General features: G+C 41.3%; 1 protein-coding gene across 1 annotated transcript in view; it reads right to left on the reverse strand.

Moving 5' to 3' along the window:
- Nucleotides 1-10,988, reverse strand: part of LOC147612883 (Zn-dependent exopeptidases superfamily protein) — a 112,501-nt gene extending 101,513 nt beyond the window's left edge. The window contains exon 1 of the mRNA XM_086782152.1: nt 10,418-10,988. Coding sequence (XP_086638278.1) covers nt 10,418-10,741 — 324 coding nt within the window. The 5' untranslated portion in view covers nt 10,742-10,988. The remainder of the gene's footprint in view (nt 1-10,417) is intronic.
- Between the last annotated feature and the right edge of the window lie 5,658 nt (nt 10,989-16,646).

Raw genomic sequence — 16,646 nt, forward strand, 5'->3', positions numbered from 1 at the left:
CTTCCGCATGTTACAAGGGTAGTCTAGAAGGGCTGAGGAATCTTATTGAAAGAGTGCATAGAGCGGAAGCAAGAGGGCACTAGAGTGTGCTGAATAGAGAGTGCGAGAGAGAGAGAGAGAGAGATATGGAGCAACTATGCTGAATATACTGAAGCAATACAGTCCCAAGCAAGAGACACAAGTAGTCTCATAAGTGAGGGAGCAAAAGATATACAAGACAAGATGAAAAAGTGAGAGGCCAGCCCCACCTATTTATAGGTGGGGAGAGCTGGCCGACTGGAGCTACAATGCTGGCCGACTCGACATCAGTAGTAGCTGGCCGATTGGGAAAAAACCATTTCACGAACATAGTGATGCTATATCTCAATGTGTTTCGTACGAGCATGAAACACAGGGTTCTTGGCGATGGCGATGCAACTCTAATTGTCACACCAAAGAAGAGTAGATACGGCAGGAGGACAGCCAAGCTCCTCCAATAATCTCCGCAACCAAATCGCCTCACATGCAGCATAACAAACCGCATGATACTCCGTCTCTGTAGAGGAAAGCGCCACAGTAGGCTGCTTTTTACTGCTCCGTGAAATGGCTTCGGACCTGAGTGTAAAAACACAACCAGTGGTCGAACGCCGATTATGTGGATCTCCAGCCCAATCTGAATCAGACCATCCAACAAGAGTGCATCCTTGGCCATAGAAGATGCCAAAGTCCAGAGTGCCATGCAAGTACCGAAGAACTCTAAGAGCACACCGCCAATGCTAACGGGGTTTGGATGAGAAAGAACTCAATAAACTGACTGCGAACGGGGTTTGGATGAGAAAGAACTCAATAAACTGACTGCGAAACATATGTCCAATCAAGAGTAGGTCAACCAAATCAAACAACCGAAGAGAACCCGATATTGTCCCTGATCAATCCCTGGAGAAGCATCAAGTAGAGAAAGCTTCTCACTGGTATCCATAGGAGAAGATACTGGTCTGCATACAATCATCTGAAATCTGTCAAGAATCTCCCGTGGGTACTTCTACTGAGAGAAGAAAATGCCCTTCGAGGTCTGCCAAATCTCAAAGCCAAGAAAATAATGCAGAAGGCCAAGATCCATCATCTCAAACTCTATCTCCAAAGCATCCATGACTGAATGGATCCTCACAGAATAAGAACTTGTAAAGATGAGGTCATCAACATAGACCACAATGATAACAATCAAGCCCCTCTCAAGGAGGATATAAAGGTTCGAATCTACATGAGAACGGCGCAAGCCGAGCTTCTGAAAGAACTCATCAATCTGCTGGTACGAAGCCCGCGGAGCCTGCTTCAGACCATATAATGTAACATGCGGAAGCTTCGGGGGGAGATCGGTCACTTCAATGCTCAGAAATCAGCACACTTTTCGCGACGGAATTAACGCACAAAACTAAATGAAGATGTGCAAAAAATAGAGAGAGAGAGGGAGAGAGGAGAGGACACAGTATTGGGTCCCAAATACCCTCTGTAGGGCCCCCACCACGGATGGTGTATTTGCTTTATTAGAATGATGTAAATCTGAAAAGAAAATACAAAAATCTTGACCTTTCTTGGCTGAGAAAATCTCTGCCCTTGACCTGCAGTCCTTGACCCCTTTGCGTTAGCACTCCTTGGCTGTCCTTGGCCCTTGATTTGCTTGAGCACTTGGTGAAGTATGAGATAACACAATGACTTGTGGGCTCACCTATTTATACTCCCAATAAATAGCAGTCGGCCAGCTCTTATCCAGGCGGCCAGCATCTTTTTGTCCCACGACTGAATATTCAGCATTTTATGCTGAATAAATCACATAAAAAGCTGCGCTTTTCTTCATGGCTGGCTGGGCATCAGGCGCATGCTTCAAAAAGGATTGGGCACTGTTTTGCAAGCAACTTGGGGGCTGGGCAGCCTGTATGGGCTGCCCCATACTTGCCCTACAGCCATATAAGGCTGCATATCTTGTATGTTTTCCCCTAGCCTGCCTTTAGGGCTGTCCTACAGTCCATGGCTGGTGGGTTCAGCCCGGGCCTTCCTGGCCCTCATGGGGGTGGTTTTACACTATCCCCATGCCCACACAAGACTTGGGGTAGCCCTATGGGCTGGCCCCTTTTCCTAAAAGCAAACCCTAACTACCTACTCAATGATCTGGCATCCAGTACCATACCAAATACACAGAATCAATGACATCATTCAAGAGGGAGACTCACAACGCGGACTGGCACTGTTTCATGTGCAGGACAGTGCACACCTGACCTTGGACTCATGTGCAGGACACTGCACACCTGACCTCAGACAACTAGGATGGATCCCTGGCTGACTCGTCCCGGACTAAGGCTCACATGGGACCAGTTTACCATCCCAGGTCCTCCATTTTCTATACAGAAATGTCGACATGGCATCCAAGTGCGGGATGCACGTGACATATAAAGCCTTCTTCAACTGGTACACGTGATCCTGTTTGCCTAGAACAACAAATCCTGGCGGCTGATCGACATAAACCTCCTGTGTAAGCTCTCCATTCAGGAAAGCCGACTTGACGTCCATCTGGAAAACGGGCCATCTATGATGACCTACAAGAGCAAGAACGGTGCGAATGGTAATCATCCAAGCCGTCGGAGCAAAGGTGAGAAGAAGAAACAAGAGACTGAAAATATGCATCAAACCTCTCTGGAAGCTTGGAGAGAAGCCGAATAGCCATGTCCTCTGTAGAGAAGTTGCTTTTCCAACGCCAAAATCCGACCCAGAGACTTAATCTCGTAGAGATCTGCGAAACCCTTCCAAACTTCATGTGCAGAGCATCTGCTGTACGCACATGAGAGAGAACAGAATCCTGACAGTTCAACATCAGAAAGGAGAAAACGCGTCGATAATTCGACTGCCAAATATCAATCTGTGCCTGAGTCACACCACCGAAAGCAAGGGTGGGAGGGGTGGCATTGGCTGGTGTAACAAGCCAATCCCAAAGATCCACGCCACGCAAGGCCGATTTCACCTTCACCTTCCATAAGGTGTAGTTGGAACCATCCAACTTTGCAGAATCAGCAAACATATGAAGAGAAGTCCGTGCAGCCATCACAAAAGCTTGGGCTCAATCTCAAGAAAAAAACGCACAAACTCTGAAGTAGAAGTGTCCTCCACAGGTACCAAAAGTGCCACCAAAGCCTGAAACACCACAATCCCCCTCTGCAATAGGGAATGTCCACCGAAGAGGAAAACGCAGCCAAAGAGGGGCTGCTGTCCTGAAAAAGCAAGCCGCCTAGATCCAAACTCCAAGTAGGAATGAAACGCCGATGAAAAAGTTACTTTCTGGCTGCAAGCGATGACGCCAAACTGAAGGAGAACCAACCAGCAGAAGCTGTCCACAAAATGCAGCACGAAGAAGGCTGTAAATCTGTGAAAAACACAGAGGATAAGGGCTATAAATAGGGCTAAATCTGGGGCAGCAGATGGAATCGCTGAACCGGGAGCGATGATACCATAAAAGAGTGCGCTGAGCGGAAGCAAAAGGGCACTAGAGTGTGCTGAATAGAGAGTGCAAGAGAGAGAGATATGGAGCAACTATGCTGAATATACAGAAACAATACAGTCCCAAGCAAGAGACACAAGTAGTCTCATAAATGAGGGAGCAAAAGATATACAAGACAAGATGAAAAAGTGAGGCCAGCCCCACCTATTTATAGGTGGGGAGAGCTAGCCGACTGGACATCAGTAGAGCTGGCCGACTGGGAAAAAACCATAGAGGCTAGGAAAAATCCCATAAAAATATGTAAATTAGGGGTGGCCTGCCCACAATCAAGGGCCATGCAAAAGGGACCAAAGGACACTAGAAATGGACAGAAACTGGGGATGAATGTGCTAACACTTATGTATGGTCCAACTACATTTGCAAGCTTGACTATGATCTGTTGTATCACGCCAGGTATGGCCACTGTGATCTTTTGCAGCATGTGGTGCCAATGAGCCCAAATCACCATAAGTATGAAGGCCACTTCGTAAGATACCACCTTCATTGTGAAGGGGGGTTTGTTGGGTATTTCGAAGTCTCGTGTCCTGTATGTCCACCACCACGTATACCTATCTAGTATCAATATGTGTCTAACCATCTTTATGTATTTACGTAAGTGTGAACACCCCATGTATGTGTAAGAGTGCCTATATGAGTGTGAACACCCTCTTATCTGGATAAGATAAGTGTGTGCCATGTGTCATGTTCCCATATGTGAGCGTGATTTGTGTGAGTCAAAAGATAAGATTTGCAACCTATAACAGCATGTGAGTGTGATTTGTGTGAGTTAAAAGATAAGGTTTGCAACCTATAAAAGCATGTACTTGGTGTGCTTCAAATCATACTGAGCAATCTAATACTCATTGAGTCGTACATACACCTGAGCGTTGTTTTCTCTTCTCCCTCTCTCTCTACACACTCCACTATGGAGTTCTACTCTCTGTAGTCTAGCAACAGCCAGCCTACACGTCTCCAGATGCATCGTCTGCGCATCAACGCTCGCTTTCAACACCTTGTTGTTGATCTGTTTCCAGCATCTCCGATCAGCCCTCAAGTGGTTGCCCCTACCTGTGTGCTCTAGAAATCCTAGAGATGACAAATGAGGAACCAAACCCCTCTTTATATAGCACCACTCAACTGTGTTTTTGACCTACAAAATAATGTCAAAAAACACTCTAAATGCTTTAATTTGTGCCCATCCATGGGTCCCTTGCGTGGGCACTTCTAGGCACCTATAGGGCTCCTAAATTGGTACATATCAGCCCCAAACCTGGCTGTCCAAACACAACCCACAAAAGTTGTCCACCGCTTACTTGTTGCAAGTATCACAATTTGGTCCTTTGTGTCAAGTCACACAGTAGGAGGATTGCAAGTGTGTGGCACTCTTTTCTGCATGAGATATAAGAAAGACGCAAATACCAACTCATGAAGAAACAAATGAGAAGAACAGAGCCAATTTCAACAATTCTTACATCTTTCTTCAAGAGCAATGGACAGTGCCAAGCCCAAGAGACAAATGATGAGGAGGAGACCATAGTCGCAAAAAAACGAGTTTTTTTGGAAAAATAAAAACGCGTAAGTTTCAAAACGTCCCAGTTTTTGGGACGCGTTTTTATAAGGCAGTTTTTAAAAAAATAAAAAAATTAAAAAAAATTGAGACGCGTTTTTTTTGTACATGAATGGCTAGTGTTGAATTATCATTGGTAAATCAATATTAAAGTTAATGTTGAATGGCATTGCCGCCACCAGACCCATGGGAGCCTGGGACCATGTGAATGTATTAGCATTATGATTTAATGAATTATGATAGCCATAGGCTTCAAATTGTTCACTCTTGAGTTTTTATGCACAAGTTTAACTTTTATACATGAAATCTATGGTTCCTAGGCTTAAAAACTATATATTCATGCCATAATTATAGCTTTAAAAATTTAACGAATAAAAAACTTATTTTAAGAACTTTCCCAAAAATAAAAAACGTTCTTAAAAGTATAAAACTCATATAATACTTCCCATTTTAAAAACGTCCGTAACTATGGAGGAGACACAAGTGCCCTAGATTAGGGCACGGATAGAAAGATTACAGCCACACGTAGTTTCCATCCTAGCATCCAAACGCCTACCCTCTTGCTCAACACCCTCAAACAATGACATGAAGAAACCATCAAAGACTGAAACTCAATAGAAGAGACCACCCTCCGTGCAACACAACACCCAAACACATGATGCTTCTCTCCTCCTCAAGGATAGAGGACCATTTTCGATCTTATAGTGATCTACCCTCATGTCCATCACTAGAAAAGGTCTTGAGATGGCTCTACAACCTTATCAAGCTTTGACATATCATGCCTTCATTGTCAGTCAATGTCTTCTTTGCATACCTCTGTGTTTCCATTTTTATTATGCTCTATATAGGAAATGCCCTGTGCATCCACAATACTCTCATAATTGTATCATAGGCCATTTTGGCCTCCAAAGACTTTAATAAGCCTTCCTTTCTTTCTTTCTCCAGGCCGTGAAGCTATACAAGCCGATTATTAGATCTTCTTTTGTGTAATCTAATCACGTCTCAGGTCTTCACGGCATAATGCTTGCATATTTTGGTCCCCTGAGTCATATTTGTTCCCTATGGACGTTAACATGACTTTAGCACATTGCCCACAATTCAAATTCATGGAGCAAATTAGTGGATGACAATAGCAAATTTCAAGCCTATTTTCAAAGACACCTAAGGCACTAGGAGCCTAGATATTGCTTCTCAACATATCCATCCGCGCGATACAGATATGTACCATTTGTTCATTTACAATATATTGTGTGGGGCTATATTAGACACCTCTAGTTCACCTACATGGGAAGTGTGGCATGATGTACTCAAATTTTTGTCTGTCAAGCATTTTGATATTTTGCATATGTTAATAAATCTCTCTACCCCTCTCTCTCCCACCCACTACAATATGACCTCACCTCCTCTCTTCTACAGATCACACACGGAGAGATCAATTGGCTCGCCCAATTGGACCTCTTCAGAAGCATATTCGGGACGCGTGGGTGACACCTACAGCTGCTACACATAGAGACTGGGAGAGCCACAGGAGTAAAGAGAGAGCCCAAGATTTGCATATTATGCCACACAAAAGTGGAGACAAAGGAGCACTATATCTACAGATGCCCAATATACTATGAGATTCGGGAGAGATTCCACTGCCTCTTCCGAGGGGGATTTGGTCCACTCTCCAAGATTATGGACTTCCCAGACCAGAGATGCCTTGGTATGTTTCTACTTGAGATGGGCAAACTGTTAGACATCATCCCCTACTTGCTGGCTTCCTATTTGGTGTTCTATTTTAGCCTCTAGGGCTGACCATGTTAGTCAGAGGGGCTAGTCACCCCTCACTCATATTTTACCCATATTTATTCCCCATTTTATGGTCTTTGGGATTTTCCCCAGTCGTGGAGATATTTATCCCTAGTCGGCTGCCTTCATGTAGAGGTATATATAGCCGGCATGCCTCCCTCATTTTTTACTGCTTGCATTGCTTGCTGCCTAGCTTGTCTAGCTGCAGTCCCTCACTTACGAGGTTCTCCCCTCTTGCTCGGGACATGTATTCCTTTTGGTGATGATATTGAGAGCAGGTTCTCACCTGTGTTTTCTCTCCATCTTTCTCTCTCTCTCTCCCCCTCCTGTGTTTCCACTTTCCCTTCTTCCGCTGCACATTCTATCATGGTATCAGAGCGCCGGTGATTTTCAGCGTTGGATGCTCCCTCCTATACCTCTTCATATCTGCGTTTTTTCTGCCCCTGGACAGACCTGCGTTTTTGTGTTTTCAGCAAGGACAACAGCACATAGGTTGCTGCGTTTTTCTTCAGGTGGCTGTCTACAGCAGTTTTCAGCAGTTCTCAGCATTCATACCCCCCCTTAGTGCTGGTTGCCTGTTTTGTACAGGCCAACAGCAGCATATTTGCTGCGTTTTTTTTTCTTCTACAGGTTTCTGATGCTGATTTGCTGATCTGAGGCTTGGGTGTACCTATTTCTCCAGAGTGTTTCCATATTCAGCCCCTTATACCTCTGCGTTTTCAGATTTGCAGCCATGGTTGCTGCGTTTTTTCTGAACCGATCTTGCTGGTAGCTCTACCTTCACTTGGGCTTCATCTGTTGGACCCGAAGGTACCTTCTCTTCAGCGTTTTTCCTCATAGGAGGTGTGGACACTGGTTGGCCTGAATTTTCAGGTTTGTAGCCCTTGTTTGGCTGCGTTTTCTTCTCCAGTGGACACAGATCACTTGCAGAGGGGGTTTCTTGATTGGATTGTGGCTTTGGAGGCAGTTTGGTACTTGAGGAGGATTCTGAATTTCTGATTTCAGTCAGCGTTTTGCTGATTTTGGAGCATCTATACCTGTGATTTGTTCCTGGCCTACACGGTTTCCCGGTTTCTACATGTTCCTTGCCTTCGGTTGGCGGTGGAGTGCTATTTTTGCTGGATAGCAATGTTTTGGCTGCGTTTTGCTTCCCATAGGAGTTTTCTACACTCAGAGGGGGCCTTTCTCCAGCTACTTCACTTGAGGATCAGTTTCGGGAGCTGTGTTGTATCTGTGGAGACATTCTTCTTTGACAAGAGTTTACAGTTATTTGGAGGAGAGCAGTGATCTTTTCAGAGATCCTGAGCAGAGTTTATTTTGTCCGAGCTTGTGTCCTTTGCAGTATTTGCAGAACAAGGAGGGTGTTTCCCCTTTTTGCGGTATGATCCTTTCACATGGATCTTTTATCTGTTGCTGATTCTTGGGATTTGGTTCTACTTCTGGAACAGTCTTCTGCTATCTGTGATGCTTTTGAGGACTTTGTTGCCACTGCAGTTTATATTCCTGCTTCCCTTCCTCATTGTGAGGAGTCTACCTCTGCCTCTCTTTGTGATGCTTCTGAGGATGCCCCTCCCCCTGCCAGTTCTGATGGCTTGCTGTTTTGGAGGATGGTTTTTTGGACCCGGTGGGATGCTTTGGATCTGTGGTTGCTAACCGTGCCTGGGGCACAGTGGTACTTTCAGAGTTTGTTGGATTTGGATCAGAATCACGTTGGGCTTGTACCAGTCCGACGATATCATTTTTTAGAGGGGGATGTGGAGTCCTTTCATCTTGCGATGCCCACCTCAATGGCGTGTACTTATGTACAGCATTGGGCAACTCATGTTATGGAGTTTGAGCAGATGGACCCCATATTTTCTACAGAGTCTTTACATCTTGTGATGCCGACCTTTTCAGAGGATGCTTTTATACAGCATTTGGCTACTCTTGGTACAAAGTTGGAGCAGATTGACTCTATTTCTTTTGAGGGTTCCAGTGAGGAGCACCTTGCTTCTCCCAGGATTGATTATATACAGGATCTGATCTTGGTTGGTTATGAGGTTTTTCATACCTTCTCCAGGCTGGATACACGACATTCGACTTCGGGGAGTGTTCTTACACTTGGGTTTGGAACCATTATTTGGAGCAGCACGTCGCAGCCTATATGGTTGTTTTCTTCCAGAGGAACAGTGTACTTGGCAGCTTGTTCTGTTGCTTCTGTAGCTGAGTTGCTGAGGAGATTGCTTGTGGAGCTTTCTTGGTACCTGTTTCTGCAGTCTTTCATCTTTGATCGAGGACGGCGTCTCTGGCTTCTTGGAGTTTGCTCAGCATCCGGTGCTGAGAGGGGGTGTTAGACATCATCCCCTACTTGCTGGCTTCTTATTTGGTGTTCTATTTTAGCCTCTAGGGCTGACCATGTTAGTCAGAGGGGCTGGTCACCCCTCACTCATATTTTACCCATATTTATTCCCCATTTTATGGTCTTTGGGATTTTCCCCAGTCGTGGAGGTATTTATCCCTAGTCGGCTGCCTTCATGTAGAGGTATATATAGCCGGCATGCCTCCCTCATTTTTTACTGCTTGCATTGCTTGCCTAGCTTGTCTAGCTGCAGTCCCTCACTTACGAGGTTCTCCCCTCTTGCTCGGGACATGTATTCCTTTTGGTGATGATATTGAGAGCAGGTTCTCACCTGTGTTTTCTCTCCATCTTTCTCTCTCTCTCTCCCCCTCCTGTGTTTCCACTTTCCCTTCTTCCGCTGCACATTCTATCACAAACACTAGAGGATCCTCTCCAAAGACCTGGGCCTCAAGCACCACCCCTTTTCTGATAGGCGAGAGGCATCCCACTGAGACAAACTAGAGTCGTCACGCGAGAGCGAGCAACAGTACCATAGCGCGCCAAGTGCCCCCCCAAAACATCTAGTCTGCAGATCCAAATCATCCAAAACATCCCACAGCGACACTAGACTACTTCCACTTAGTCATCCAACTCGGTGGACCTAGGCAACCTCTTGGCAGCTACCCTTGATTGCCCCATGGCCGATGTTCAACATGGACCACTACCAAGGAGAGCTCCACCCCGTCCCTGAGGAGTCACTTCGGCACGGACTTGACCTCTTCGATGTCCTTGGCATCCCAAGCCCATGGGACACCAACCACGATCCTCCCATCAGCTCCAGATCTAGGACATGCTCAACCACCTTCCCAGTACCGTGCCAAAAGGGACCTCTCGACCAACCCCGTGCTCGACATACTTGAGAGAGCTGTACCCTCTACTGGAGGATGATGTGTCCCACATGCTTCATATTCTCATGGGCTTCATGATGAGACTCTCTTATACTAGTGCATATACCCCATGTACTTCCCCATGATGATCATTGCATCAACCTCCAACTTTGAGAGAACTACGTTATTTATACTTGTTTTGTTTTTCTTTTCCATGCCATGGATAGCATTGTATCATCTCATAGACTCATTGGGTCTTTAGGAGACGTTTCATATAACTCTCTCTCTCTCTCTCTCTCTCTCTCTCTCTCTCTCCAAAAACGGGACAAATCGAGAATCCAATTAATTACCTCAACAGCTTGGTCAAGAGCCTGAGAGCCAACTGGGTGGGGGCCAAGGTTAGTGAGAACCTTGACATGGCTGTAGGCACGCTGCTCTGAGAATCCTCGCTTGCCAGCCTCCACAGCAGACACGGGCTTGGGCAGCTTGAGGCACTGAAAGTAGTAAACGAACCACGAAACCTGCAGTATGATGATCAGAAGAGCTCCCCAAAGGAGGGCGGCATCTTTGGGCATCCTCTCAGGAGGAGGAGGAAGAGGAGGAGGGGGCTCCGCCTGCTCTGATGAGGCGTCCTCTGATGCACGCTGGCGCCGCCGAACTCCTGGTCGTATCATGTTCCCGTGCTTGTGCAAGAGAACGCGAGCAGCTGTATAGTAAAATATATGATTGCCCTGCAGAGATACTCATTTTATCTGTTAAATTTCTTTTTTCAATTTCAACAAACCTGTTAAATATTTTAGCTATAATTTCAATTAAAAATCTGCAAACTTCATCAAAACTCTGTTGAGAAAATTGTTCCCTATAAGCATATCACTACTCAACCATCGTGTTGCTGGGTATGTAAAAGAGTGAAAGACATTAAGAAGTGAAACGGAAGAATGGAATACAAAGGGTCAATCGAAGGGATTTTTTCCTCTAATTTTAAAAAATCTAGGATTTCTTTTTTCTATCCTCTCCTTGTGCCTTGGTTGTCCGTGGTTAATAGATAGATAGATGTACAACAAATCACTAAGAAGCATTAGGAAATGATAGTGTGGAAAATACGAAAAAGTATAGTGTGTCCTTTTACCATATAAAGATGTATATATCTTGTAAAATCAATATGCACAAGGGAGCTTTCACACGTCCCAAAAATAATATATACAGCATCCATAAATATGGATGGCACCCAAAATGAATTAATGGCGCTTGTAATCACAAAATCAAATAATATTTGTCGACACTCAAAATCGATCATCTCAAAATATTCCTAACCACCACCAGCTCGCCTTCGTTATCCAATGATCTGCACTTACATCAATTACGCCAATCCAATGATCATCTCAAAATATTCCTAACCACCACCAGCTCGTCTTCGTTATCCAATCCAATGATCTGCACTTACATCAATTACGCCAATCGATTAATAAATTAATTAATTAAAAATATAAACAACCATACGAAACTCATAACATCAAAAGACGATGCAACCAATACTCCCACGCATGTACAGATTCATCCGCATACGTGTAAAGTAAGCTTCGATCGCCCGGATTTAGAAAGGTGTCCCAATCTAAACCCGTCTAGGAGAATTCATAGAAATGAAAACATGAAAAAATATATTCCATGAGTTAACTCCTCATAACATGTTCCGGGGGTGACAAGCAACTGTCCTCAATTGTTGTCACAAAATCATAAATAATCTTTATGGACTAATATGAACATAGGCTCGAAGGGGTCACTCAAAAATATATAAGATAGCACGTGAGTTTAACAGAAGGGGTTTTTTCTCCTCTAGAGTTACAAAAAAATTACATACACAAGAGAATTTTTAATTGAAATGGTGAAATTTTTGATACATAAGGGGTACTTTTATTGCAAAAAGTGTTACAGAAGGGGTGTTTTTAAAATTCAAAAATCCATAAGCAGGAGGTTTTTTTAATACCCCTTGAACGCATGTGCTACATAGAGGGTTAATAGTGCGACTCCTCCCCCCCTTCTCCCCCCTCCCCCCCCCCAGAACATAAGATACAATCAAGGATGGATAAGCAGCAAGGGCATGATCAGGTAGCCATTGAGAATCTTCGATGGGGTGTCCTTTATACTTGACCAAATATCAATGAATAAATATTACCTTTTCTTGTTATTGTCTACTCATGGTCTAAAATAATTTCTAGTTTAATTATCTCAAAATCTTTGTCTAATAATAGAGAGTCATCATATACTGGATAGACTGGAAGAGGGTCTCTAAAATGGTTTCAGTAGATTAACATGAAAAGAGTAATGAATATGCCAATGTGATGGAATATCTAAACAATAGGCATTGTCATTATTTTTTGTTAAAATCTTGAATGGGCCATAAAATCTAGGAGCTAATTTAACTATAGGGTGTCTGTCTACACTTTTGAGTCTTCTTCTTTCTACACAAAGCCAAACATAATCACCTTCTTAAAAAATAGTTGGCTTTTGTTCCTTATTTGCTTGGTTCGTATATTGTGTTTACGATTTAGCTATAGCTTCATGTACTTGTTGAAGTATGCAGGTATGGTCTTTAGTGAAATCATTAGCTACTGTTCGGCAGGGACAATATATGAAAGTCTAGAAGCAGGTGTTGATAATTTCTTACCGTGGTGTATTATTTTAGTAGAGTGTGGTGTATTATTGTAAGCAATTGTAATAAATGAAGATGTTGGTCCCAAATTAGTTCTGGTGTAAAGTTGTAATAAATGAAGATGTTGGTCCCAAATTAGTTCTGGTGTAAAGTTTGCCTGGGACCTTAATAAACTTGGAATGATACTGTTAATTACTTTGGTTTGGCCATTCCTTCAAGATGAAAAGCAAATGTGAAATCAATTTTAGATCCTAGATTTGAAAATAAAGCAATCCAAAAATGATTACAAAATCTAGAGTTATGATTAGATACAATAACTTTAGGTAGACCATGATGTGTGAAGACATGTTTAATTTAATGAAAAGATGTGCAGCTTATGAAGCAGACATAATCTTTTTGCATGCAATAAAATATGCTTGCTTACTAAATCTATCAACAATAGTCCAAAGCATATCATAACGTGCAAAAGTAACAAGCAAACTAGTAATAAAATCCATAAATATTTCTACCCAAGAACCATTAGAAATAAGCAATGGCATAAGTAAGCCATATTGTTTTCCCACGATGTCACTTGACTCGTTGTCAAAACAAGACATTTTTAGAAACAAAGTTGGAAACATCATTCTTTATGTTTGGCTAATAAAAATCATCATTACTACTTTCAAAAGTAGCAATTATGCCTCTATGACCAATGTAAGGAGGATTATGCAATTCTTCTAGAAGTAGTTGTCTAAATGGAAGAGTTATGCATAAACACTTTTCAAAGAAAAGGAATCCATCATGATATGAATAAATATTAATAGGCAAATAGTTGTTTAGAAAGCAATTTCAACCATGCATCATGAAAGTCAAGATCATTCACATATGTAATTTCACATATGTATCGCGTATAGCATCAAGGGAGTGCATATCAAGAACATAAATATTTACAAATTGAAGGATGTCTACTCAATGCATCAACTACTAAATTTTTTTTCCTAATTGATATTAAGTTAGAGGATGAAAACTTTGAATAAATGATACCCATTTAATGTAATGATAAATATATATATCAAAGGTTGGGAAGGTAGATATCGTATACTTTGTTGATCTATTTTAATGAGAAACTCAAAACCCATTAAAAAATGTTTCTACATATACGAAGTGTGTGAACAACAATAAGTTCTTTATCATAAGTATTATATTTAGTTTTAGAGGGTTCTCGGGGGGTTCACATCTAAGAAATTTTATGTATCACGTGTGTTCAAGGGGTATTTAAAAAACCCCTTACACTTACATACTTTTATGAATAAAATGATCCCTTTTTCTTCATAAACTTACTATTTTTTTATAAAATTGGTTTGCAAAGCCCCTCCTACAAATGTAATTCTATAACTTTTTTGAATTGATATACCCCTCCTGATGAACTCACGTGCTACACTTACATGTTTTTAGGTGAACACCCTAAGAGAGGGTTTAAGTTTACGACTTCCATATGCAAGAGAATAACCATCCTGCATAAGCACTACACTAATTGATACTGGATCCATTTGTATTAATGAGACGACAAGGAAGAAAGGCCTAGAAAAATCAAGTAATTGAAGGACTGGGGTATGTGTCAAAATATGCTGAAGCATTAAAGGATTTTTGTTGGTATTCATCCCAATGGAAAACAGTCTGCTTATAAGAAGCATAGTCAAGGGTAATGCAATCAAAGAAAAATTATGAACAAATTTTATGTAATAACTGCAAAGACCTAATAAAGAACGAACCTCAGTAACATTCTTTGGAGTAGGCCAAGTCTTAATAGTGTGGACCTTTTTGGGATCTACTCTAATAAATTCAATTGAGAAAATGTGACCTAAATATTCAATTTTCTTTTGAAATAAATCTTCACTTTAATTGAAAACAAGAATACCATTGAAGAAAACAATGAGGAAGTGTAGGTTCAAGAAAATACGATTCATCATTCTACTAAATGTGGCAGGTGCATTAGTAAGACCAAAAGGTATAATAAGAGATTCATAATGCCCTAATAAGTGCAAAAATCAATCTTGTATATGTTAGAAGTATGCATACGAACTTGATAATATATAGATTTCAAATCTCGTTTCCTTGAAGCACGTTTGGCCTAAGTGTGTGATAACAATGGGGAAAGTTCATGTGTGATATCACTGTGAAGAGTTAAAGTTTCATTTTGATGTGTGATCCACATCGTATGTGTGTCATAGTCAACTTGAGCATTAAATTAATGATGAAAGGGTGTGCCTAAGATGAAAGGATATGCCTACGATAATATCACTAGTGTGCAATGATGCAATTAAGAATTCTCTTTTCTCTTTATAAGGACCAATAATAACAATTTCTAATTGCCTAATTAAGTAATCTATGATCGCCCAAATTCAGAAAGGTGTCCCAATCTAAACCCGTCTAGGATAATTCATAAAAATGGAAAAGGTGAAAAAATATATTCCATGAATTAACTCCTTGTCCCAGGGATGACAACAACTGTCCTCAATTGTCACACAAAGTCATAAATAATCATCATGGGCTAATATGAACATAAGCTCGGGGGGTCACACAAAGTCATAAATAATCATCATGGGCTAATATGAACATAAGCTCGGGGGTCACTCAAAATATGTAAGATAACACGTGAGTTCAACAAAAGGGGTTTTTTTCTCTTCTAAAGTTACAAAAAAATTACATACATAAGAGGATTTTTAATTGAAATGGTGAAATTTTGGTATAGAAGGGGTACTTTTATTGTAAAAAAGTGTTACAAAAGGGGTGTTTTTTAAATTTAAAAATTTGTTAGCAAGGGGTTTTAAAATACCCCTTGAACGCACATGCTACATAGGGGGTTTACAGTCCCCCCCGGCGAGAACATACGATGCAATCAAGGATGGATTGGTGGCGAGGGCATTATCAGGTATACTTGACTAAATATCAATGATAAATATTACTTTTTCTTGTTATTTTCTACTCATGGTCTAAAATAATTTATGGTTCAATGATCTCAAAATATTCTTCTAATAATAAAGAGTCATCATATATTGGATAGGCTGGAAGAGGGCCTCTAAATGGTTTCAGTAGATTAACATGAAAAGAGTTATGAATATGCCAATGTGATGGAATATCTAGACAATAAGCATTGTCATTATGTTTTGTAAAAATCTTGAATAGGCCATAAAATTTAATTGTTAATTTACTTCCACCCATGAGGAAGTCTTTGCTTCGTGTTGCTTCTCTTCTTCCTTAATTGCCCGTACTTTCTTTGTAGCAGAGTGCGGTATATTACTGTAGCAGAGTGTGGTGTATTATTGTAAGCAAATTGTAACAAGTAAGGATGTTGGTTCCAATTAGTTATGGTCTAGAGTTTGTGTAGGACCTTAACAAATTTAGAATGATACTATTAGTTGTTTCAGTTTGGCCCCATTACTTTCAGGATGAAAAGTAGATGTGAAATCAATTTTAGATCCTAGATTTGAAAATAAAGCAATCCAAAAATGATTACAAAATCTAGAGTTATGATTAGATACAACAACTTTAGGTAGACCATGATGTGTGAAGACATGTTTCACGAAAAGATGTGCAGCTTGTGAAGTAGACATAATCATTTTGCATGCAATAAAATATGATTGCTTACTAAATCTAACAACAATAGTCCAAAGCATATCATAATGTGAAGAAGTAACAGGAAAACCCGTAATATAGGCAAACCAGTACTAAAATTGATAAATAATTCTTCCCAAGAACCATTAGGAATAAGCAATGGCGTGAGTAAGCCATATTGTTTTCCATGATGTCGCTTGACTCGTTGTCAAAAAAAGACATTTTTAGAAACAAAGTTGGAAACATCATTCTTTATGTTAGGCTAATAAAAATCATCATTACTACTTTCAAAGTAGTAATTATGCCTCTATGACCAATGTAAGGAGGATTATGCA

Source organism: Cibotium barometz, chromosome 44, assembly GCF_041138505.1.
Source record: "Cibotium barometz isolate CiBa-2024 chromosome 44, ASM4113850v1, whole genome shotgun sequence".
Taxonomy (NCBI): Eukaryota; Viridiplantae; Streptophyta; class Polypodiopsida; order Cyatheales; family Cibotiaceae; genus Cibotium; species Cibotium barometz.